The 26931-nt window shown below is 42.2% G+C and overlaps 1 protein-coding gene across 1 annotated transcript in view; it reads left to right on the top strand.

Moving 5' to 3' along the window:
• pgpep1 (pyroglutamyl-peptidase I) overlaps positions 1-26035 on the top strand; it is a 36695-nt gene extending 10660 nt beyond the window's left edge. The window contains exons 2-5 of the mRNA XM_072594383.1: positions 2462-2514; positions 13050-13166; positions 15679-15911; positions 17245-26035. Coding sequence (XP_072450484.1) covers positions 2462-2514; positions 13050-13166; positions 15679-15911; positions 17245-17437 — 596 coding nt within the window. The 3' untranslated portion in view covers positions 17438-26035. The remainder of the gene's footprint in view (positions 1-2461; positions 2515-13049; positions 13167-15678; positions 15912-17244) is intronic.
• The last annotated feature ends 896 nt before the right edge of the window (positions 26036-26931 follow it).

Genomic DNA, 26931 nt, shown 5'->3' with positions numbered 1-26931 from the left:
TGGGTAGATTTGGGGTAAAATAACTTTCACTGGCTGAAATCTGCTTTGATTCGATGTCAGAGTTTTAAGGATGTAGATCTGACCCTAGCAACACCACCCACTCCAATCTGTCACATCTATACACTAAAACTTTTGATGCTTATGTTAATTTTCTGTAGTCTGCTAAGGTGACATTGCATTGAGAGGCTATAGCTGTCTTCCTGCAGTGAGAAGCTTGTTTTCCTGAAGGAAAATAAATCCTGTGGCTGTAAGAGTGGCACTGATATTAGTGATTCTGTGGCAAATAACTCCCTTCCTGTCTCCCGAATCTATCCACTATCTACAAGGCATGTCAGGAGTGCAACATAAACCACCACCCTCCCCCGCCCCCCTCCTCCACTTACCTGGAAGAGTGTAGTTCCAAAAAGCTCAATAGCATTCAGGATGCAGGGGACACAGAGGCCTCTTTGGTTGGCACACTATCCAACATTGACTCCCTCCACCACCAAAACATATTGGCAGCAGCGTGTACCATCTCATAGTGTCATAGAGATGTCCAACCTGTCCATGCTGACCTGATATCCTAACCTAATCTAGTCCCATTTGCCAGCACTTGGCCCATATCCTTCTAAACCCTTTCTATTCATGTACCCATCCAGATGCCTTTTAAATGTTGGAATTGGCAAACAGCAAAAGCAGTAATTGTGCAGATTCACTGCTGTGTCAGTTTTCTTTCTCTCTACCTCTCTACCTCACTGAACGTGCGCTGCCTATTGTCTGTCTTCTCCCTTTTAAAAGTGCCGTTGTACTCAATGTATTTAATGCAATTGAGATTGGTTGGAGCTCATCGCCTGTAAGTTCCTCTTGAAGTCACACATCATTCGAACTTTGAAATGTATCACCTTTCCTTCAGTGTCGCAAGATTAAAATCCTGGAATTCTCTCCACAGAGGCATTGTCCCCACATCTAAGGACTCCATTGGTTCAAGGAGTCAGCTCACCCACAAACTTCTGAAGGGCAATTAGGGACAGGCAATAAATGCTGACCAAGCCTCTAATGCCCAAATCCCATGATCAAATACATGCAAAGACCCAGTCTGTGTAACCTCTTGATCCTTTTATTATTCTTAGGTATGGGATATAAAAATTAAAACATATTAGTTGACAATTATGTCATGTTAGAAAGACCATAATGGCTTTATTCATGCACTGTGATTTCTCTCACAAACAGCAGTGAGACATATAATGCACTAAGTGATGTGAGTTAGAGAAATAGCAGATGGAGTTCAGTCTGGACAAATGCGAGGCGATACATTTTGGAAGTTGCAATTCCAGAGTGAACAATTTAGTAAATAGAAAAGTCCTGGGGAAAATTGATATACAGAGAGATCTGGGTGTTCAGGTCCATTGTACTCTGAAGGTGGTAACGCAGGTTGATAGTGGTCAAGAAGGCATACGGCATACCTTCCTTCATCAGATGGGGTATTGAGTACAAGAATTGGCAGGTCATCTTACAGTTGTATAAGACTTTGGTTCGGTCACATTTGGAATACTGCATACTGTTCTGGTTGCCACATTACCAAAAGGACATGGATGCTTTAGGGAGGGTGCAGAGGAGGTTCCCCAGGATGTTGCCTGGTATGGAGGGTGCTAGCTATGAAGAGAGGTTGAGTAGATTCGGATTATTTTCATTGGAAAGGAGGAGGTTAAGGGGAGACCTGATTGAGGTCTACAAAATTGAGGAGAGGTGTAAACAGAGTGGATAGCAAGAAACTTTTTCCCAGACTGGAGGACTGTATTACCAGGGGTCATGAGTTCAAAGTGACAGGGGAAAAGTTTAGGGGAGATATGCGTGGAAAGTTTTTCATGCAGAGGGTGGTGGGTGCCTAGAACATGTTGCCAATGGAGGTGGTAGGGATGGGAATGATGGCATCATTTAAGATGTATCTAGACAGATACATGAATGGGCAGTGAGCAAAGGGATACAGATCCTTAGAAAATAGGCTGCAGATTGAGAGGATCTGGATCGACGCAGGCTTGGAAGGCTGAAGGCCTGTTCCTGTGCTGTTCCTCCTTTGTTCTTTGTTCTGGTGTTGGTGGTTGAAGAAGAAATAATGCTCCTGGATGCAAGGCCCCTTGTTCTTTGAAGTAATAATGTGAGATGCCTTGCACACACCTGAGAGGTGGGCGGGGCCTTAGGTTAAGACTGTCTGTGAGTCTGCATCTCTGACAGTGCAGCACTCCCACTGCACTGTGAGTATTAACCTGGATAAAGTCAGTCAGCCTCTGGAGTGGGTCTTGAACCCCCACATTTGGCGCTGAAGCTAATACCTAAAGTGGGTTAACACTTGGCTCAAAAAACTTGCACAAAAGATTGTCGTACATGTTTATTGCTAATATTTGAAAAGCTTGAATCTGAAGCATAAAGTTTGTTTTTTATTTCCTGGTGTTGTAATGTTGAAACACTTTGATTTTTCTTTTAGGATTTGGTCCCTTTGGAGAACACACTACCAATGCCAGCTGGGTTGCTGTGCAGGTAAGCTGACTGTCGATGTTTGGTAGTTATAAAAGTGAAATGTTAGTGTAGTGGTTAGCTTACTGATTTCACACCTCACCTCCTCTTGTCTCCACCCACACTCTCCTCCCCAATCTCTAATATCTGCCACCTCCAACCCTCTGGGATCGCTCTGTTTTAATTCTGACCTGAGCACCCCCAATTTTAATTGCTCCATCGATTGCACCTTTATCTAACCCTGAGCTCAGAATCCTGTCTGTCTAAACCTTTCCTTTCTTTTAAATTCATTTTCCGCCTTCATGATGCCTCTGTAAATCTAACCGTTTGACTAAGCTCGTGACCGTCTAATATTTTTCTATAGTACTCCTACAAAGTGCCTTGAGGCACTTACTTGCATTAAGGATGCTACGTAAATGCCAGGAGTTGTTCACAAGTAATCCAGAGGCCCAGAATTAACTTCTAATGACGTCAGTCCATATCTCGTCATTGGCCGTTTGAGCGTTTGAATAAAGTCAGTAAACATGACCATGAAGCTGTTGGCTTGTCCAAGAGACAAAATACATATCAATTGGTTTGGTTTCTACAAAATATATCAAACTTGGCTTTGAAATTTTCATTTGAATTTGATCCTTAATAGTTCTGCAGTGGTTCAAGAATGAGTCTTCTCATTGCCTTCTCTCCAAGAGGATGACTATTATTGGTGAAAAGATGAAAATTGAAGTGTTTCTTTCTCCTCTTTGTCAGCTTTAAGTATTCAGCTGAAAGGTATTGTTTCTGATAATACTGAAGTCCAGGATTTGGAGCTTGATGCACAACTTTTGACCCAGATCTGAGCATAAGAACAAGTTAACAAATAGTGGACAGTCAAAGAGCCTTTTAGACAGGAGGAACAGGAGTAGACCATTCAGTCCCAAACGTGTTTTGTTATCTAATTAGAACTTGACTGGTCTTTGTCTGCTATAGGAAAGATGTTGTGAAACTTGAGAGGGTTCAAAAAAGATTTACATGGATATTTCCAGAGTTGGAGGGTTTGCCCAATAGGGAGAGGTGGAATAGGCTGTGGCTATTTTCCTGCAGTGTTGGAGGCTGAAGAGTGACCTTACAGAATTTGATAAAGTCATGGATAGGGTGAATAGATAAGGTCTTTTCTCTGGAGTAGGGAAGTCTACAACCAGAGAGCATAGGTTTAGGGTGGGAGGGGAAAGATATAACAGGAGCCAAAGTGGCAACCTTTTCACACAGAGGGTGGTACGTGTATGGAATGAGCTGCCAGAGGAGATTAGATTAGATTAATTACAGTGTGGAAGCAATGGTGGAGGATGGTACAATTACAGCATTTAAAAGGCATCTGATGGGTACACGGATAGGAGGGGTTTAGGGGAATATTGACCAAATGCTGGCAAATGGGACTAGATTAATTTAGGACATCTGGTCAACGTGGGTGAGTTGGACCAAAGAGTCTGTTTCTGTGCTGTACATCTCTATGATGTGCCTTGATTCCATAACTCTTCAATACCATTACCTAACAGAAAATATATCAAACTTGGCTTTGAAATTTTCACTTGAATTTGATCCTTAATAGTTCTGATTATGGAGAGATAGTACCCTGTTTAGATCATCCTTTGTGTGAAGAAGTACCTAGGCCTGATTTGAAGAGACCGGGGTCCCATGTATTCTTGACCCCTCCATTAGCTCGGAGTACTGAGTATTTTTGATACACATAATAAGGTGCCTCAGCACAACCTTCTCGCAAAGCTTAGACACTGGGCAACAAATTCTGCTCAAGCCAGCGATACCCACATTCCCTGAATGTATTAAAAGAAAACATTAGCGTCATGGCTGTAATCTTTAGTGTGAAGAAAGCCAGTCTTTTTAAGATTGAGGCAATTAAATGATAATCCTGATTTACAGACCAGGTGGGGAGATGCTTTTAAGAGTGCAGATCTTTTTACAGAGCCCTTTGGCCACTTCCTGGTTGTAATATGGTTTCATGCATGAGCTCAATATCGACTTCTAATTGTGTTCCTTTCCTTGCCCTCCACCCCACCCCCACCCCACGCACCCGACATCGACCCTAAACATACTCACGAGCTTTGTACTATTTATTAGCACTGATCCAGACAGCAGGCAGTGGGAATGAGCCAGCACAAAGGCAAAGCGACCAGACGTCTGTTCCCTAGGCAACGGGATCTGCATTTTCATCAGAGAGGCATCAATCAGAAATGTTTAACGTTGGTCAGTTGTCTGTGTGATGATGGCAGGCCTGCATTTTCCATACCTTGAATGACTCCCAAGATTGCACCAAAGAAGCTTTCACTTGTTGAAAATCACTTGTGGTCTGAGCTGTATACAGACATGTGTTTAAAACAAAAAGTAGTAACCTATTCACAGAATATAAATTTCCTGAAAAGTTTCATGCCAATAGATATAAAAGAAATACAATCACTTTCTGTTAGGGTTGCCAGTCTTCCAAATATGCCTGGATATTCCCGAAATTGAAAAATTAATCTCCCGGACACCACTGTGCACAAGAAAAATTCTGGAGGCATTACATATTTTAAATTTCTTCAACATTTTATTGGTTAAAAAAAACAAAATTGGAGACTGAGGTCTGTAAAAGGGCTGTTGGACTGGGATGTCATATAATGCGACTTCTAGGAATATTGTCCAACCAGATTTGACAACCTCATCAACTCTGTCATCTTCAGTTTGTGTCTAATTGTGTCTCTTTTCCTTTTTCACGTGGTAGTTTTACTCTAGAGGATTGGAGCTGGCCATTGGCAGCCTGGATCTCTGACACACAGTGGAACAGCACCATTTCGGCCCTGGCTTTCTAGGTAGCACTTTCCTTTCTGAGTCAAAAGGTCATGCGTTTGAGCCCTGCTCCAGGCACCTAATTGTGTAATCCAGGTTAGCACTCCCAGTACTGAGCGAGCCTTTTCAGTGGCTCTTAACTGAGTTTCTGTCCGCCTCCACAGCTGAATATGAAAAATCCCAGGGGTCCCTTTCTGTCCAGTGTCCTGTTTTGAGACATATCCCTCAACCACCAAAGAACATTATTTGGTTATTATCACATTGTTTGCGGGATTCTACTGAGCACAAACGTGACTATGTTCTGACAGTATTTGTTAGTTGAGCACTTTGTGGTGTCCTGTGGCCATGAAAAGTGCTGTACAAATGCAAGACATTTTTCAACCAGTCAAATGCGTTTGAGACACCATATTAGGTTGGGCACATCTCAGTGGCTGAGAGCTCCTGGTTAACTGGGTCATTGTTTATGTAATTTCTGTTTTGAGGTTGTTATAAAACAGCTATCAATTTGTATGCATTGCAAGGCATCATAGCTGCAAATGGCTCCTCTCAAAAGCCTGCTCTTCTAACTTGATGCAGTTTCAAAACTTTTGTTCCTGTACCTTTTTGGATTTGTGAGAGGATTTCAAACCACGAGCATTGGTCTGATCAGTCCCAGACTTTGGATTCAGTCTCTTCTCCTAAATCCCTGCACATTGATACATCCAGGCAATTAAAACCACTCGTATAAATACTTGTCAGTCATGTTTTCTGTTTATTTCTTTCCTACCAGTCTCTCTGCAATTGATACCATTAAAGACAAGGTATTTACTCCATTCCAGTGATTAACTATAATAAACCTCCTCCTCTACATCAGCTGTTATTGACCTGGATCCTAAAGGTCCATACAATAGGCTTCTGCTCCTAACAGCTGAAAGGGTTAATGGGAACTTTGAACAATGATGTCTGTGGGAGGTGAGGGATATACAGATTCTAAGTTTGCTCAAAAAAAATCCACTAATCTTTGACCTTTACAGCCAAAGGACAGAAGTGCTGACTCTACTGTTAGGTTTGGTTTGCTATCTCCCTAATCGATTCAAGGGTAGCCTGCTCCTTGTTAAAAGGTAATGAACATGTGTGAGAGGACTCTTTGAACTCTCAAAGCAGGAGGAATCTGCAGACTGCCGCTTCAGACTTGGGTAAAAGTTTACAGATTTGGAACTTTGGTCAAATATAAACTGAAGCTACGAGCTCCACCAGTCTCTGAACTGAGAAGTAATTTTTTTTTGGTGGTGGATCTTTATCATAAAAAGAAATGTAAAGACATTTTTCCAGCATAAAAGTGGGATTGTGGAATTTTCTTGCTGTGTCTGAACTAAACTACAGAAATAACCAACCATTAATCTATAAATCCTGACCTTGCAAACCTGGGCTGTCAATAGAGAGAGCATACTAAGGTTAGCAAAACAGTACCAGCAGGAACAGGTCTGTGACTGTGTAAAGCTGGGGTACAGTACTGGGGTGTATCTATCTCTGATAACAACTTGTTTCGATATGTCAGTTAGCAAATATTTAAGCTCGAAGAAGTTGGGGCCAGAGTAGACTAGTTGACTCTTCAAGTCATCCTGCCATTCAGTGAAATTCTAGCTAATCTTCAAATGCAATTCTGTTTTTCTGCTGTAACCCTGTATCCTTTAATTCCCTTGGTAATGAAAAATCTATTAATCTCAATCATGAACATACTCAATGTCTGAGAGTTTGTGCTCTGTAAGGAAGGATATTTACAAAGATTCATAATCTGTGCGATTCAGATATTTCTTCTTAATTCACTCCTGATATCTCATTCTGAGACAGTAACCTTCTGAAATAAACTTGTTTTACAGTTATTAATAGAATAATCTATTACACAAGGATGATTATTTCAGTTTTGCATCAGGTGATATGAGTAAATAATGCAGGCTCTTGCATTCTGAAGATAATGTTCTGGGAGACAAAAGCATTAAACTGAGATCCTCCTAACAATTTTGAATTTCAATAGATGAAATTCCCAGTGCCCCGACCAATATTCCTCCTTTGAACAAAGCCACTATTATTCTCTCATCTATGTACAATGATGATCTCTAGACACTGAAGCAATATGTGTCTGCAGCATTCACCGCATTTGAGAAATTCGTTTTGAATCATTTTTAGGAAGACTTAGATTAGAACATAGAATATTACAGCGCAGTACAGGCCCTTCGGCCCTCAATGTTGCACTGATCTGTGAAACCGATCTGAAGCTCACTAACCTACACTATTCTATTCTTGTCCATATGCCTATGCAATGACCATTTAAATGCCCTTAAAGTTGTTAGGTCTACTACTGTTGCAGGCAGTGTGTTCCACACCACTTCTACTCTATGTAAAGAAACTACCTCTGACGTCTGTCCTTTATCTATCACCCCCCAATTTAAAGCCATGTCCCCTCGTGCTAGCCATCACCATCCAAGGACAAAGTCTCTCACTGTCCACCCTATCTAACCCTCTGATTATCTTTATATGTCTCAATTACGTCACCTCTCAACCTTCTTATCTCTAACAAAAACAGCCTCAAGTCCATCAGCTTTTCCTCGTAAGACCTTCCCTCCATACCAGGCAACATTCTCGTAAATCTCCTCTGAACCCTTTCCAAAGTTTCCACATCCTTCCTACAATGCGGTGATCAGAACTGTACACAATACTCCAAATGTGGCCTCACCAGAGTTTTGTACAGCTGCAGCATGACCTCATGGTTCCGAAACTCAATCCCTCTACCAATAAAAGCTAGCACACCGCATGCCTCCTTTAACAACCCTGGCTGGCAACTTTGAGGGATCTATGCACCTGGACACAGATCTCTCTGCTCATCCACCCCACCAAGAATCTTACCATTAGCCCAGTACTCTGTTACTCCTTCCAAAGTGAATCACCTCACACTTTTCCACATTAAACTCCATTTGCCACCTCTCAGCCCAGCTCTGCAGCTTCTCTATGTCCCTCTGTAACCTACAACATCTTTCGTCACTATCCATAACTCCACTGACCTTAATGTCATCCGCAAATTTACTAACCCATCCTTCTATGTCCTCATCCACGTCATTTGTGAAAATGGCAAACAACAATGGACCCAAAACCGATCCTTGCTGTGCACCACCAGTAACTGAACCTCAGGATGAATATTTCCCATCAACCACCACCTTTCTTCTTTCAGCTAGCTAATTTCTGATCCATGGCAAAAGTGAGGACTGCAGATGCTGAGATCAGAGTCCAGATTTCTGATCCATGCCAATTTCTGATCCAAACCGCTAAATTCTAATGCCTCAGTATTTTGTGCAATAGCCTACCGTGGAGAACCTTATCAAATGCCTTACTGCAATCCATATACACCACATCAACCACTTTACCCTCATCTACCTGTTTGGTCACCTTCTCAAAGAACTCAACAAGGTTTGTGAGGCGCGACTAGCCCTTCACAAAACCTTGTTGACTATCCCTAATCAACTTATAATCATCTAGAGATGAATAACTCCTATCTCTTATAACCCTTTCCAATACTTTACCCACAACTGAAGTAAGGCTCACAGGTCTGTAATTTCCAGGGTTGTCTCTACTCCCCTTCTTGAACAAGGGAGTAACATTTGTTATCCTCCAGACTTCTGGCACTATTCCAGTAGACAATGATAGAATCATGAAAATTTACAGCTCAGGAACAGGCCCTTCGGCTCTCCAAGCCTGAGCCTATCCAAATCCACTGTCTAAACCTGTCGCCCAATTCCTAAGCATCTGTATCCCTCTGCTCCCCACCGACTCATGCATCTGTCCAGACACATCTTAAATTAATCTACCGTGCCTGCCTCTACCACCTCTGCTGGCAATGCGTTCCAAATGCCCACTACCCTCTGTGTGAAGTACTTGCTGCGCATATCCCCCTTAAACTTTCCACCTCTCACTTGAAAGTGTGACCTCTCATTATTGAATCCTTCCCCCTGGGAAAAAGCTCTATCCACCCTGTCTATATCCTTCATGATTTTGTAAACCTCAATCAGGTCCCCCCTCAATCTCCTTTTTTCTAATGAAAATAAACCAAACCTACTCAACCTCTCTTCGTGGCTAGCACCTTCCAAACCAGGTAACCATGATGGCATAAAGTTCAAAGCCAAAGGCTCAGCAATTTCCTCCCTGGCTTCCCAGAGGATAAATCCCATCCAGCCCAGGATGCTTATCTATTTTTACACTTTCCAAAATTGCTCACACCATCACTTTGTGAACCTCAATCCCATCTAGACTAGGAAGTTATTTAAGTTAAAGATCTCGCAACACCAGGTTATAGTCCAACACGTTTGGTGGCACTAACATTTGAAATGCTGCATCTTCATCAGGTGGTTGTGAAGCAGGATCATAAGACAGAATTTATAGCAAAATATTACTGTCAACCAGCTGAAATGATAAACCTAGATTAAATCTTTCATCTTTTAGATGCTACACATTCAGTGTCTTATGATCCTGCTTCACAACCACCTGATGAAGAAGCAGTGCTTCAAATGTTAGTGGCTTCAAATAAACCTGTTGGACTATAACCTGGTGTTGTGTAATTTTTAACTTTGTCCACTCCAGTCCAACACTGATTCCTCCAAATTTAGATAACTATGTTTTTTGTTTTGAATGTAATCTTTTTCATCTAACCACAGAATCTCATGGCTTGGAAAGTACCCAACGTTGCCCATTCTACCTCTGTTGGAAAGAGCTCGCTGCTTAATTCCCATTCTTGTGTTTTGTCTTACGGTCAGTGCTACATTCAAGAGGCATGTTTTTGATATCATCACTGCTTCATAGTGTGTGATGTTTAGGGTTTTCAGATTTTAGATTGCTCCTTAGCTTGCATCACTTGAAGCATGACATTTTTGGGTTGCTGACAGTATAGAATGGAAGTGAATGGTGAGAAAGTGAAGCTGACTATCACTGGAATTGATTCGGAGATGCCGGTGTTGGACACAACCACCTGATGAAGGAGCGTCGCTCCGAAAGCTAGTGCTTCCAATTAAACCTGTTGGACTATAACCTGGTGTTGTGTGATTTTTAACTTTGTACATCACTGGAATTAGTTGAGATGAATAAAATTAGTATATTTCATGGGGAGCTGCATAACACATGATTGGAATAGAAAAAAAGATATACTGTGTTTGAGATGAAATTGGTTGCACAGAACTTTGAGCATGCAAATAAATAGCTCACCTCTTTGCTCTACATTCAGTACAAATCATGACATTTTGAAGTGAATTCTTAGGTAAAATGTGATGTTTCTTACATAAGTCCTAGCAACCCAGGAAGGTGAATGTCCAGTTAATGTGTTTTAAAAACCCTACATTAAGTAAGGAGATAATGTGCTCAGATCATAGTTGAACACCCTGGTTCTTATGTAATAGCACAAGATATTTAGCATTCAACACAAGTGTGCACCATATTCCAAATGTGGTCACACTCTACGTCCTGCATAAATATAGAAGCATCTCCCTAGTTTCATATTCCATTCCCATGTAATAATCAACAGCATTCCACTTGCCTTTGAAACCACTTGCTGGACTTGTATTCGAGCATTTTGTGACTCCATATACCAGGACACCCAGATCCCTCTGCATTGCAAAGTTCTGCAACCTCTTTCTCTATTCCAGTAATGTGCTATATTTCTATTCTTCATGCTGAGGTGACGAGTTTGCCTGTTTTTATATGTTACCTATCACAGTTCACTTTACCTACATCTCACATTGTATTTTCCTTTCCTTTTCACAGCTTACGCTGTCTTATTTGTTCTTGGGTTGTGGGTGTCAATAGTTGGGTCATCCTTAGTTGCTGTTGAGAAGATGGCAAATTTAGCAAGTAAAAATTTGGTGTGTTCATCCATCTGGGTAGCACGGTGGCTAAGTGGTTAGCACTGCTGCCTCTCAGTGCCCAGGACCCATTATTTGATGTTTAAGTTGTATATGTTTCTGCCCCTGCTGACCCTAGCAATATGTTAGTTTAGTTTAGTTCAGAAGAAGGGTCACTGGACGTGAAACATTTAACTCCATTTCTCTCCACAGGTGCTGCTGGCCCTGCTATGTTTTTCCAGCAGTTTCTGTTTTTGTTTCGAATTTATTTTATTTGCTAATATGGTGTGGGCATCATTGTCTAGACTAACCCTGTCCCTAATTGCCAAGAGGGCAGTTCAGATTCAACCACATTGCTGTGGATCTGGAGTCACATATAAACCAGACCAGACCAGACATGGGGAGGGGGGGGGGGGGGGGGGAGGGGGGGAGGGGGGGGGGGGGGAGCTATGCATTACTAGTCCAGTGATATTACTGCTATGCCACCATAAGTTGGGATTCTATCCTCTAATATTGTCATGAGTATTTTTTGTTTGGTTTGTATTTTCCTGTGTTTGTTTTGGGCGTGTACCTTTATGTTGCTTTCCTTATAAAATAGCTGGACACTTGGAGGATTTCCCACCCAACTGGGAGGGAGCGATGTTTTCAAGTGCATCTTGAACTTGATCAACATTGCTCGGGTAAAGGAGGTGGGGAAAGACTGTTGTTCCTGGTATGACAGAAAATGGCACAATTCACATCTTGGCAAGATTGACTGCAGGTTATTGAGAAGTAACAAAAGCTTTCATTGTTCTGAAGCATTTCATGATTCCACATTTTATTAGAGGCTGAGTTTAAGTGGGCCAGAGTACACAAGTTGGTCTTTGTAAATGCTGTCACGTAGACTGTCCTTTCTGTGTGTATTTAGGTGGCATGTTGGTGCACGCATGTGCATTTTTAAGTTGTCCCAATGATTGATGTGGTAGTTATGCTTCAAGGTTCTACTTGGCAACCCCCCAGTCCATTATTACACTCTGGCTTTTATCCGGCACAGCTTAACTGGAGAGCCTTGGATTTAAAAGTTTTACAAAGGCCCAAATCTACATAATCTGGCTGCTTTATTTCTTTGTTTTATTAATCTGCATGTTTTCTTAATGTACCTTTTGGTTTAATTAATCTTTGCATAAATTCTGCCATATGATTTGACGTTTTGTCATTCTTTAAAACTGTTGCCAAATCAGTGATGAAAATTGAGATTAGCAAGCATGCCTACCACAGAAATCTCTGGAGACCACATCACTGAATACGTTGATGAAAGAGAGTTTTTTTCAAATTTAAAAGGCATCAAGGGTTATGGGGAGAAAACTGGAAGATGGCATTGAGATGCAGGGTTAGCCATGATCATATTGAATGCTGCCACAAACTCAAAGAGCTGAATGGTCTACTGTTTGTTCCTAGCTGCTACCTTTCTATGTTTGAATATTACATTCTGTGCAAGTAACTCTATAAAAAAACATGCCGGGTAGAGTGTGGCGTGGTGGGGGAATTGGTGATAATTGGGGTAACCAAGAGGACAGAGTTGGGGCACAAAGATCTGAGAGTGTAATAGGGCTGAAGGAGGTTACAGCGATAGAGAGGAGGTGAGGCCCTGTAGGAAGGAGATCATTTCCCAATCCTCCAGGGCAGAATTCAAACAGAGCAAACCAGTGAGTAGGAAACCAATGCAGATGGGGCTGGTTTGGCCTTGCAGGATGCTTTTAGCAGAATTTTGTGCTGCATGTAACCCATAGATTATCATTTAGAATCAATTCTGAAGATGCTTTTATCTCTGAGATTCCAAGGTCAAATGATATCTATTAATCAGTGTTTCCTCTGCCACTATCATGTATCTTCTGACTATTTCAGGAATTACAGAAGCTTGGCCTGGGTGAAGAAGTGGATCTGTATGTGTATGAGATTCCAGTGGAATATGAGAAGGTCCTGGATTTGATTCCTTCTCTGTGGAAGCGTCATAACCCTCAGGTTAGACCCTGTTCTCCTCTCGGAGAATATAATCCCGAGGAAACTCTTTCTTGAGCTGTGAACAGTAACCACAAGCCCTGTCCAACATGGTGATTGAATGATTTTCTTGTCAATTAGGTTTGGAAATTGCACTGTTGCACATGACTGGTTGATTATTGGTGCTTAATTTGTTTTCTGCAACAATTCTCCAATGGACTGTTGACCTTTACTTCAAAAGAACTGGAGCATAAAACTAGGGAGCTCTTGCTAAAACTATACAAGGCATTAGTTAGACCACCGTGGGACACTGAATAGGTTTGTGGCCCCTTTTCTGTGAAAACCTACTGTCATTAGAGGTAGCCCAGAATAGGTTCACTAGGTTGATTCTGGGTTTGGAGAGATTGTTATACGGAGAGGCTGAGTAGGTTGGGCCTGTAACTCACTGGGGTTTAGAGAAATGAGAGGTAACCTGACTGAAACACCAGATTCTGAGGGGGGTTGACAGGGTAGATGTGGAAAGGTTGTTTCCCTTTGTGGGAGAGTCTAGGACCAGAGGGTGTCATCTCTGAACAAGTATTTTAAGACAGACAAGGGTTTGTTTTCCTCTCAGGCATTAATGAATCTGTGGAATGCTTTACTGCAGAGAGCTGTTGAGGGTGGGTGATTAAATTATGTTCCATGCTGAGTTTGACAGATTTTTACTGAATAAAGGAATCCAGGGCGTTATGGGGAAAAGGAAGGAAAGTGGTGTTGATGATGATCACATCAACCACGATCTCATCGAATGGCAGAATAGACCCAAGGAGCTGAATGGCCAAAATGTGTTCCTACATCTTTGTCTCCACTCTGTTTAGCTCACTCGCAAAACAAAAAGCCTGCTTCTATTTAAAGACTGTGCAATTCTGTTTGCTGTGATTTGAGTCCCACTGTAGACCTCCCCACCTTTATCTATATTAGATGGCAAACTGTATCAATGCTGCTTATATTGTTCTCCTGACTACCCATGTCACATTTGGGTTTGAAGTTTTAAGTAGGATCTTGTTATCTACTACAGTATTCTCATTGGTCCAGGGAGTTGCACTATTAGTACAGACATTTTCACCTGCATTTAACTGGTTCCTAGTATGGTGTCATTGAAAATTTAGTCTAAACTTGAACGTTAATTCAACTTTTCAACATAAATGGGGAAATAAATTTTCAACAGCTGTTTGTCCTGTCATACTGATCTAATTGATCTATAGTTCTTAACTCCTGGTGTGGGGGATTTCAAGACAGCAGGCATGTTTTTAAGGTGAGAGGAAAAAGATCTTTAAAAAAGACACGAGAGGCAATATTTTTGCACAGAGGGTGGTTCGTGTGAGGAATGAACTTCCAGAGAAAGTGTTGAATGCACGTACAGTTACAATGTTTAAAAGACGTTTGGATAAGTACGTGAGTATGAAAGGTTTGGAGGGAGATGGGCCAAGAGTAGGCAGGTGGGACTGGTTTAGTTTGGCATGTACTGGTTAGACCGAAAGGTCTGTTTCCATGCTATGTCTCTGATTCTATCCTTGGTTATCACGTCTTTAATTGGGACCAGTTTCCCCCCGTCATCTCTATCATTTTGTAGCTATTTCCAAATCTGTATTCACATTTAAAGAGCTGGTCTGAAGGAGTTACGTTAACTTTTCCATTAGTTTCACCTGTTGGTACACATGGTCCATGGATAGAAGTGAAGAGTTGCCCCCAAGTTTTCAGAGGGATTAGGTGGATCTGTCACTTGTAGGTTCCAGTTAGTTTCCAACCAAATGTAATAGTATGTGTTGCTATAATAATACAAAAACCCTTCTCAACGAACAGTGCCTCCTGTGTAGATACTGTACTGTGAATAGTGGGCTATTCTCTAACAGTAATCACTAGACAGACCCAAGATGATATAAGGGACATCCGTGGCAGAAAACTCAAATAACACTTACCCGGTACCATGTATGGTAGAGGTGGTAAGTACTAAAAGTTACCAGGAGTGGTCATCTGGCAAAGGACCTCAAGTACTGGCTCACAATCTAAATCTCCAGGGTCGACCCCATGGGATTCTGGGTAGTGTGGGTTTCTATTATCTATCATATACAGAACTTCTCCTTCCTACTGTCCTTTTAACGGCTTCCCATCCCAAGGATAAGTAAGAGTATCTGATAGGTTTGTGTAGTATGCTTTGTTTTCAGATTATCGTCAGAAGCAAAGGCAAGTATGAGTTGAAAAGTAAGGTTGGAGGTTGTTAAAAATCCCTCAAATTCTGGAAAATCCTAGCAAGTGTGCTGAGGGTGGGTCTCTTAGAGGTTTTGACAAAAGTTTCCTCTGCAGTTTCCTGGTAAAGAGGAAAGAGGGTAATAGTGGAAAGGCTGTGGGAGGTGGCTGGGAAGGAGGGAGTGGGATAGAAGTTAGGTCAAAGATGGTGAGGGGTGTGGCAAAGACTTCAGCATATGTGATGGTCAAGATTAGCTGACCTTATCCTGTATCAGTTTCTGACACGTGTTTGTGAATTTTCTTTTCTTAGTTGTTCATCCATGTTGGAGTTTCGGGAATGGCCACCACAGTGACACTGGAAAAATGTGGACACAACCAGGGATACGTGGGACTGGATAATCGATGTCACTGTCCAGACAATCACTGCTGTGTCCAGGGAGGACCAGACTGCCTTGAGTCTGTCATTGACATGGATGTCGTGTGTAACAAAATCACTGACCCACAACTGGACGTGATCATTTCTGTCTCACAGGATGCTGGAAGGTAAGCGGGTGGGGTCACCACTTCGCAATGGGGTCCTCTGAAGAGCGTCTTCCCATGACGTGTCTCCCTGGCTTTCCCTGACTGCTGTAGCTCATATCATTTGCAAACATCAGCTGCTTGCTAGAAGCAGAGTGAGAACTTGGTGAGCTGTGGAATCAATGGTTTTTCTCCAAAGCCAATTAACTTTAAGGGTAGGGATGGAAGCTGAACAACCACCTAGAGATGAGTGAATTAGCAATTGTGTGCAGGAAGAGAGAGCATGAGGAAATCTTTTTTTAAAAAAGAAATCTGTAAATGAAGTTCCTTCAGTCTCTCTGGGTCAAAATCCTGGAGCTCCCTCCCTAAGAGCATTGTGGGTCTACCTACAGCACATGGACTGCAGTGATTCAAGAAGGCAGCACACCCCCACCTTCTCAAGGGGCAACTAGTGACAGACAATAAATGCCAGTAATGCCCATGTCCCACGAGTGAATTAAGGAGGAGATGGGGAACGGTTTGTGTCTCAATGGATTCCTTCAAAACTCGCAGGAGATGATTGAAGGATTTTGAAGAGTTGGGTTTTAAGGAGGTTTTTGAACGTGTAAAAGGCTAATCTGTGGGGGATAGTTGGAGTTCAGAGTGGAGGGAGGTCAATTTTAACTCCATTCAAAACCCATTCACTTCAAGAGAACCTCAACCTGAGCTACAAATCTTTTCAAAACCCGCTAAGAATTCTAGTGATTAATTGAAACAAACAGACCAAACTCAGCACGTCTGGCAGCATCTCTGAAGAGAGAAACAATTAATCTTTTGAGTCCAGTGACTCTACTTCAGAATACTTTTTCTGATGCTGGCTCAGTGGACCAGAAACATTAACTCAATTTCTCTCCACAGATGCTGACAGACCTGCTGAGTTTCTCCACCAATTTCTGTTTTTGTTTAAGAAAACAGCTGAATTTGACTTGAATAAATATTTGAGTCCTGGGAGGAGTCTTGCTGAAAGTGTTCAAAATTATGACGGGTTTTGATAGTATCAGCAAGGAAATAAATAAGCTGCTTGTTGGTAATCAGAAGACTCCTTTTTAGATAATTGGTGAAAGAGCCAGTGGAGCAGTGGGATGAGGAGGTTTATTAATGCAGCAAGTTGTGATCTCAAAGTCTGAAAGAGCGATGGCAGCAGATTAAGTCATTCTTTAATAAAAAGGCAATCTGATAAATACTAAAAGTTGAAGGGATATGAGGCCATTTCAGGAGAATGGTGATCAGAAGCTTGGATAGAACCAGTGCAGGCACATGGGCTGAATGGTTCAATTCTTAATTCTAACATTTTGTCTCCCTCTATCTCTCCATCCAGATACCTCTGTGATTTTACCTATTATACCTCTCTGCACCTGAGCCGCGGCAAATCCGCTTTCATTCACGTGCCTCCTCTTGGGAAACCGTATACCGCTGAGCAGCTGGGGCGGGCTCTCCAGACCATTATTGGAGTGATGCTGGGTGTGCTGGAGCATCCCAATGCTAAAATGAACTGCCAGATGGCACTCTGAGCTCTCAGGAGTGGGCATTAGGACAAGCAGATCTGAGATCAAATCGTTTTCCACTTTCTAAACAGTTATGGGATGCAACCCTGATTGTAGCTACCATTATAAAATTCACATGTGGGAGGGGGCAACTGAGAGTCTGGAACCTCAAAAACTGAAGTGTATTTTCTTTGGGGGTGGGTGGTACTCAAGCAGTGTATTTAAAGTTCAGCTCCCGAAGACGCTGAGATGATATGAAGTCAAGGACACCTCTCCTTGGGCTGATGTATTGAGTGCACGTGCACACTGTGATACATTTAACTCTGCATTCGTTTTTTAATAATGTTTTAAAATGAGCCATTTCTTGATGAGCATTTTTAAATCTGAGCCTGTAACAATGGCTATATTTTTGATCTTTTTAGGTTTTTCAATAAGTCTGTCACAAATTTGCCCCTCTGTTCTCCTACCTTTAATTTCATTCACTTTGTCCTTGGTATAGACTTCTGCCACTTGCCTTTGTTTTGTATGTGCTTTCACTTTCTTTCTCTGGAATGGTCACACACATCCACCCCATCCACCCCCTTTAAGGTTTTCCCTTTTTCTTTAGGGCTGTCACCTTCTTTTCTGCTTGCTCCCCTGCTATTCTTTTCTGTTTCCCTCTTGCCCGCTCTCCAGTTCCTCGCTCCTTCTCTCTTTATCTTTCTGAAGCAGAACAATTTATGTTCAAGTCTGCGTGAATGGAACTGACAGATGGTCACAGAAGCTCGATTTTGAATGTTCTGCTAAACTTTACCCCGAAGGCTAAAAAGCCACAGCCCCAGAGGCTGGATGCACTTAGGCACTTAGATGTTGTCACTACTCGAAGAGAACACATGCTCACAGCATGCATATGCAATGTTTGCTTTGTACTTAAGTCAGTTTTGACTAGATTTTGTATTTCTTTAAGGTTTTGGGCTAAACTAACCATAGCTTACATGGTTTTAATTAGTTTAAGATAATACAAGAAAATTAGTTAATAAGTTAATGTCACTGTTTTTAAGACCTTAGTTACTTTGGCCGTCCAAGATTAAGTCCAACGTTCCTATCTCTCTTTGTGACCCTGTTGACACTGGGTCATTGTTGGATTTCAGTACTGTTCTGCTGTCTCTTGGTTTCCTGTGGGATTTTGGCACAGGCCTGTTTTTCGAATGAATCCAGGGGAACTTGGCGACATACCATCTTAGCAGGACTTACACACTTAATAGTAAGGTCCGAGGGAGTGTTGCTGAACAAAGAGACCTTGGAGTACAGGTTCATAGCTCCTTGAAAGTGGAGTCGCAAGTAGATGAGATAGTGAAGAAGGCGTTTGGTATTGAGTACAGGAGTTGGGAAGTCATGTTGCAGCTGTACAGGACATTGGTTAGGCCACTGTTGGAATATTGCGTGCAATTCTGGTCTCCTTCCTATCGGAAAGATGTTGTGAAACTTGAAAGGGCTCAGAAAAGATTTACAAGGATGTTGCCAGGGTTGGAGGATCTGAGCTACAGGGAGAGGCTGAACAGGCTGGGGCTGTTTTCCCTGGAGCGTCAGAGGCTGAGGGATGACCTTATCGAGGTTTACAAAATTATGAGGGGCATGGATCGGATAAATAAGCAAGGTCTTTTCCCTGGGGTCAAGCTTACCTGTGCCTTGGTTAGTGTGTCCCATAGCTCACTTGGCGAATATTTGTTCAAATTACATTACATGGCTCCATACTGGAGGTGTTTGTGCTCTGCATCTTCTTTCGGTGGCTTGTGGATGAAGATGTCTTTTGCTTGGAAACATGAAAACAAAAAGTGGTGTTAGATTTCTCACGGAGGGTGGGAGAATCGTGGAGTAAGTCGTGGAGAAGGAGCAGAATGGGTATCAATTTGATTGAACTTCCAAACAGCTGACACAGACATAATGGACCAATGGGCCTTTTCCTTTACCATAACATTCAACAATTCTCCAACATCATCCAGGAAAGCCATGTGACTGGGCAGGAGGCAGTCCGATGAGTTTCTGCACCAGGCATTGAAAGACGTGGCAGAAAGTTAGCTTTAGATATTTACAGAAGGAAGGTATCTCATTGGATTAGTCTCCCAAATCCTGAAAGCCAAGTTAACAAATCAATTCTTCTAACATAAATTTTCCTGGATGAGTCTTGATAATTGGAGTTTAAATTATGAACTATGGGTATTGAAAGCATAACCCCCTGGTCAGTAAACCTAGTGTGCAGTGAAAATGCCTCTCAAGTCCATAGGGGTTAAAAGCAAGGTTGTGTGTAGATTTAATGTAGCTGAGAGATTTGTGAGGCAAGTTTAACATACTGTATTTCTAACATTAGCCAATGTAAATACTGTACTGTAGGAATGTATATATCATTAAAGGGCAGCATTTAACCTTCGTGCACAGCTTGGACTTTTGTAGCGCCTTTAATAGAGTAAGATTACAATGTGCTTCATGAGAGTACTTCAGACAAAATATAACATTAAGCTGCATAAAGAGTTGTTAGTAAATCCTCGGTTTTAAGGGGCGTCTTAAAGGAGTGAGAGTTGATGAGATTTTGCAAGGGTATGCTAAAGTTTAGAGGTTAGGCAACTTAAGAAATGGTTGTCAAATCGAGGCAAAAAAACAATTGGGGCACGCGAGAGCTTGGAAGAATGCAGCCATCCCAATCCAGTGGAAGTTGGTTGTCTGGCTGAGGAGGTTTAGGAGAGGGTTTTTGTATCAAAAAAAACTTTCAGGTCTGCTGGAGAGATGGCATTTCTCAGGTGTGCACAGAACTCTGATCTTGGAAGCAGCAGGTGACTCCGACTGGCTTTCAGATTTAAGATGCAAGAGCCTGTTAAAAATGAGCTCCACCTGATCTTTAGATTGATTTAATTATTGTGATTATGATGATATGTGTCTTCCATTATCCACTCCTGATCCCACAATCTCACTTGTGCTGTGATTGGATGTGTTCATATTCATATGCAAGTGTCGTAAATCTCTCCTGTTAACTCCGAAGGAGGAAGGTATGAGGCAATATATAAAGGGTGGTGATGGATGATCATTCTGTATGTGGAGAAGAAACCTATTGATTCTGTAATTTGCTGATTTTGGGCATTTAAGGTTCTGCACTGTTTGTGGATTTGTCAATTTAATAACTGGTGTTTTAGTTGGAATGTGGAGGAGACACGTCCCAGTGACAGAGACGCTATCCTGGAGACACATCCCAGTGACAGAGACGCTATCCTGGAGGCACGTCCCAGTGACAGAGACGCTATCCTGGAGACACGTCCCAGTGACAGAGACGCTATCCTGGAGGCACGTCCCAGTGACAGAGACGCTATCCTGGAGACACATCCCAGTGACAGAGACGCTATCCTGGAGGCACGTCCCAGTGACAGAGACGCTATCCTGGAGGCACGTCCCAGTGACAGAGACGCTATCCTGACAGAGCTTTCTGCACCCTGTAGTCTGCCCTCTTTTTTAAGGATCATGGGAATTATTTGAGAAACAAAGACTAAGATGCATCTCGTTCAATATAATAAGAGTTGCATGATAAACAATAATGGAATCATGTATAAACCATAGCCTTTGATTTCTGTCATTTAGCTCCATCCAGAATGCACTGTCTGAGAGATTGGTGGAAGTAGATTCAGTTGTCACTTACAACAGCGTTTGATATGTTCTTATCAACCAAAAAGAAACTTCAATGCCACAGGGAGAGTGAGACTAAATTGGTAACTCTTTCATGAAGTAGCAAGGGTGCAATGGACCAAATGAGTATCCGTCCTTTTTGATTCAATGTTTCCACCGAGTCCAAAAAGAACCAGGCACGAGATGAGGCAAAAGTATCTGTTCCTCCCAAACATGTCTCATTTCGTGAAAGAAATTCAACATATGCTTAAAATGATCAATACAAGTGGCTTGCATCATCTCCTCAGGGATTTATTCCACAGATTAATCCCTCTCCCCCACCCCTCCTTCCCTCTCTCACGCTCTCACTTACTCAGTGCCTTGGAAGGTTTTCTGTGGTGTCACTCTGATATACAATTCTACAGGAGAGTTGTTGTAAGTTAGAGCTGTTCCTTCAACAGAAGCTCATCGTTTGGATGTTGTCAATAATATTTCAACATTAGGAAGGACCTATCACCTTACTCTACTCATAGCATTAATGAGGAGGTATTATTGAGGTGAAGACTCTGCGTTTGGCCAGTTTGAGCACAGCAAGATCCCAAAGACAACATTTTGGATGTTGCTTAGGCAATAGGTATCGGGTAGGCCACTGGGAAATTCTCTTCTGCATTTCCTCTAATTGTATTGAAGAGTCCTTCTACCTTCAGCTAGGAGAGCACTGCAGGGAAGTGTGAGCTGTGATTATGTCCTTGAAGCTCTGGGGATTGGGGCTTGAACCCAAGTCTAACTCAAGGCAAAGGCCAGTGCTGAGTGGGTTGATTTGTGCATCAGCTGGGCTCCGTGGTGATCCTCAGATGGTTTGAGTTCCAGAGCTCTTGAACACAGCCTCAGTTGACCTTGTTGTACAGTACTCTGGAAGCATGGAGTTTGAGATATGGAGCTGTTACTCTTTCTGTCCATTCCAGTGACTCAAGGAGATGCTAAAGATCCTGTGACCCTATTCAGAAAGACCGTATGCTCCCAGTACCCTGACCAATTGTGTTCAATCATTGCTACCAGCTAGTCTTATTCTGTGTGCCTTATGGGGCCTTCGCTTGAATGAAATAGCAGTAGCCACTGGTTACAGCTTAGCTTCAAGTAGTTTTTCCTACTCAATGTGTGTGCGAATCTAGTGTTGTATAAATCCAAGTTGCATTTCTTACCAGTTTCAGGCAGTTTTATGTCAGTTAATTGTTGCTAGCTGTTGGGTCAAGACTCTACATGAATTGCACTTTTCTTACTGGTGGCACCAAGCAGCAGTAAGCCATCCATTTGGACCACATTCAATCACCTGTTTCCGAGGTGAAAGGAACCCCATCTCACAACTACCCAGTACCTCCCTTCCTTCTCTCCTGAAACATTTCAACCAACCAGTGAAGAATGTATCATGCCTCAAATTAGACTGATGCTCCAGAAAGTTGATGCGATACTTGCTGCATTGCAGCAAAAGCAATTGTTTGTATTTTTGGTGGTTAAACCTGATTGCATGGTCAACACTTGATGTGCAGGATACTGCTGAGACTCAGTTGAGTAGATGACTCCAAGCATGGTCTTTCCAGCAAGACTGAGCTAGTGGGGTGTTCTACAGGAATGAAATGCTACAGAAGTGCAGGATGGAGAATAAGGAGTTGCTTCAACACAACGTAGCATGAGAGTGCACTGGACAGAAGAGGTGTTTGCAATGACAGAGGGAACGGAAGACCATTGATGTGCTGCCTGTAGTGACTGAGTGTCAGAGTGGTGGGTGAATGAGTTTATAGAGGCAAGGTTAGAGTGGTGCTGAAAAAGCACAGCAGGTCAGGCAGCATCCAAGGAGCAGGAAAATTGACATTTCAGGCAGAAGCCCTTCACGAGGAATGAGTTTGTAGAGTCAGTCAGTACTGAGCCAGAGGTTGGCTTTGTGGTGAGGTGTTGCTTGTGTCCTGTCCTTGATACAGAGGTCTCACTAAAATGCTTTTAGCCTTGTGTGGCAAGACATGAGCATTGCTGCAAGAAGCAAGTGAGTCTAACAGACGAGACATAATGTTGGTTCATCCCCCACTTGTGTGAATGTTTGTGTTCAGAAGAGAAAGAAGTTACAGGTATGTTGGTAAAGGAATGGAGACTTCACTGTAAATTTGTCTTGTGTTTGGTTGACCGTTTTCTTCACAAGCCAATATCCCCCAAGCAGATCAAGTGGATCTCTTTAAATATTAAATCTGATCTGAAAGTGCTTGTCGGTGTGGAACTAAATTTTTACCTTCCCTGTGCTCTGATACCTGTGCACAGGGAGCAGCAGAAATAGACATTTCTCTTTGTCACCCCTCAACTTGATATCAAGTCACCTACCTTAAATAAGTAACACATGGGTGGATTATTCACGGTTTGAGCAGTGCATTGAACATTGTTCATCTCCTGCTGGACTGGCAGTCAAATCCAACTCATGAACAATGAGACAAAGTCATTCTGCTGCATATAAGCATCATATCTCTTGGGAGTGTTAACCTGGTATCTCTGGCTCTGAGGGGACTAACTGGTTGTAACGACTTTAATTGGCAGTCCTGGTCTCAAAGGAGCAGGAAGTGGAAATGTCTCTATTACAGGAACTGGTGGAAACAAGAAATTGATCAGATGGTGCCTTTTATTCTGCCTCTAATGTCATGGTGTACCCCCTCGGTGTGTTTGGGGGCAGTTTGGAGAGATTTGCCCTATCTAACCCCTGGCTCTACCATCCTGGGAGTGTTTAATGGGAACAGTATCAAGGGAGCTTTACTGTATATCTAATCCTGTTTTGGATATCAAAACGACAGGTGTCCAAGATTCACCTCAACAATCACAAAAAGACAAAGGTTAACACAGGACTAAATAAAGCTAATTTAACATGATCTGGATTGGAGGTCAGTGGGATGTACTAAAACCATTTTCCAGAATGGAGACATTGCAGTCCTCTGAGAACCTACACCTGCAGAACGTCAGCATTTGTCATTGAGTCTCCGTGATTACAGTCAGAAACCATGTATGTGCCATATAAATATTTTGGACAGTGAATACTCTGCCAGTTTTATCTTGTACCTCTGTCTGCTTTTATAATTATTATCCCTCTAGTCTAACACCTTTCCAAACTGTGATTGTGATGTCCATAGTGATGGTTTTGAGCATTTTATCGGCAAACTACCAGGTGATAAAATCTTTTCACCGCATCAGAGATGGGCAGTCAGGAGAGACAGCAAGTGCACAGGATCGAGATTTGACAGATAAAGGTTGTGTTGTAAATTGGAAGAAACTATTTCCTCTAATGGGAAATCAGTGACAAAGTGATAAATCAAAATTATCATTGAGAGTCGACAGGGTTGGGGAAATTTCTATGCAGAGGGATCAATGTTTTCCCACAGGGAAATGATTGGAGCAGAGATTGGTTTGTTGAAAGAAAAGAATAATTGAACAGAGAGAGCGAGCGCGCGCAGACCTTGAGTAGTTTTGGACTGTTCTAGAGCCAGTGTCAAGGTAATGGACTGAAATGTGATATGTGTATCAATGTCTAACATTTGTGAACATTTCTTTTGTCTATAATAGCAGAACTGTGAAAGCATTCCATTACTGTATTGGCCAGAGCATTGAGTATAGGAGTTGGGAGGTCATGTTGCAACTGTACAAGCTGTTGGTTAGGCCACTTTTGGAATATTGGTGCAATTCTGGGCTCCTTCCTATTGGAAGGACTTTGTGAAACTTGAAAGGGTTCAGAAAAGATTTCTAAGGACGTTGCCAGGGGCTGTTTTTCCTATAGCTTCAGAGGCTGTGAGGGGTGACCTTTATAGACGTTTATAAAATAATGAGGGGCATGGAGAGGTTTTTAAAATAATGAGGGGCATGGATAGGATAAATAGACCAGGTTTTTTCCCTTTTAGTGGGGGAGTCCAGAACTGGAGAGCATAGGTTTAGGGTGAGAGGGGAAAGGTATAAGAGACCTAAGGGGCAACTTTTTCACGCAGAGGGTGGTATGTGTATGGAATGAGCTGGTATAATTACATCATTTAAGAGGCATCTGGAAGGGCTTGGAGGGATGTTGGCTGGGTGCTGGAAAGTTAGACTAGATTAGGTTGGGATATCTGGTCGGCATGGACAAGTTGGACCGTGCTGTACGTCTCTATGGTTGTAAAACATGCAAAATTTTCCAAAATTAATTTGCCACAACAGCACTTTTTTTCTGATATCAGAAGATTTATGGGTTTATGCCTTACTCCAGGATTGGAGTTCCTGACCCAGGCTTTGCATGCTGTACCCAAGGTTTGCTGCATTGGCAGAGGTCCCACCTTTCCAGTTAGCTCCCCTGTTAAAATTGAAGCTCTTTTAGGGGCCTTGCTGTGCACAGAATACCTGCCACATCTGCTTCAAAAAGTGTCGGTTTGAGAAGAATTTCCAGTATACATTTTGTACAACAGTACAGTTAGGATCAGGATCAGAAACAAAAACAAATTGCTGGAAAAGCTCAGCAGGTCTGGCAGAATTGGTGAAGAGAAATCCGACTTAACAGGTTTCTGAGGAAGGGTCAACAGAACCGAAACATTAACTCTGATTTCAATTCACAGATGCTGCCAGACCTGCTGAGCTTTACCAGCAACTTCTGTTTTTGTTTGATTTCCAGCATCTGCAGTTCTTTTTGGTTTTTATACAGTTAGGATCTGCTCTGTTTAGTCTATGGACCTCCAGAAACAAAAATCTGAATCTGTTTTATTAAATTCCAATTCTCCAACTTGAAACATCCATGATTCTTAATAAAAGTTCATTTTTTTCTGAAAATATAGGGAATTGTCATCTTTGACTCTGAGAAATTATTTAGGTCTTTGTCTCCTAAAATCAAATAACTTTGAGGAGGTGACAAGTAGTTGTTATGGGGAAAACAGCTTATTCAAATACTAATGTGTTGGAAATGTGAAGATTCTGTTCTGAAAATAAAAATCATCAGACTTTGAATATAACAAATCGAGTATGTTTTCTGTTTTCATTAGTTTGAGCACCTCCTGGTAGTCATCTTGCAAAGTACACTGTTTTCTCATGGTTATGTGTTATATAGTGCGCAGTTCACTCATGGGATGTGGATGCTTTTTTTCCTTAGATTAGATTAGATTACTTACAGTGTGGAAACAGGCCCTTCGGCCCAACAAGTCCACACCGCCCCACCGAAGCGCAACCCACCCATACCCCAACATCTACCCCTTACCTAACACTACGGGCAATTTAGCATGGCCAATTCACCTGACTTGCACATCTTTGGACTGTGGGAGGAAACCGGAGCACCCGGAGGAAACCCTCGCAGACACGGGGAGAATGTGCAAACTCCACACAGAGAGTCGCCTGAGGTGGGAATTGAACCCGGGTCTCTGGCGCTGTGAGGCAGCAGTGCTAACCACTGTGCCACCGTGCTGCCCGTTTCTGGCAATGCCAGTGATTATTGCTAATCTTTAAGCAGAGGTCAGCCACATTGCTATTTTTTTTCCCCCAACATTCGTCATCTAATCTAATTCCAGATTGGTTTTTATTGAATTCAATTTCCACCACTTGACTTGGTGGGATTTGAACTCAGGTCTTTGAATCATTAGCTGAGTTTCAGTCTAGTGATAGTACCACTAGGCTATTCCCTTGCCACGTTAAGGTGCAGCCATATTTAACTTTGTTTATTGAGGGATTCTAGACTGGGCAGCAGCTAACGTTCTGCATTTATTTAGCTGCGTCAACTGAGTCAAAGTTGTTAGTACAAAATTCAGGGAGTGTGGATGCTGAAGGAATGCTGTACTGTCAGATAGGCCCTTTGGAAGAGATTTTAATCCCAATGTCTTGGCTGACATTTCAGATGTAAGAGGCCCCACTGTACCCCACCC

Source organism: Chiloscyllium punctatum, chromosome 24 (genome assembly GCF_047496795.1).
Source record: "Chiloscyllium punctatum isolate Juve2018m chromosome 24, sChiPun1.3, whole genome shotgun sequence".
Taxonomy (NCBI): domain Eukaryota; kingdom Metazoa; phylum Chordata; class Chondrichthyes; order Orectolobiformes; family Hemiscylliidae; genus Chiloscyllium; species Chiloscyllium punctatum.
This window is presented reverse-complemented; position numbering and strand designations above follow the sequence as displayed.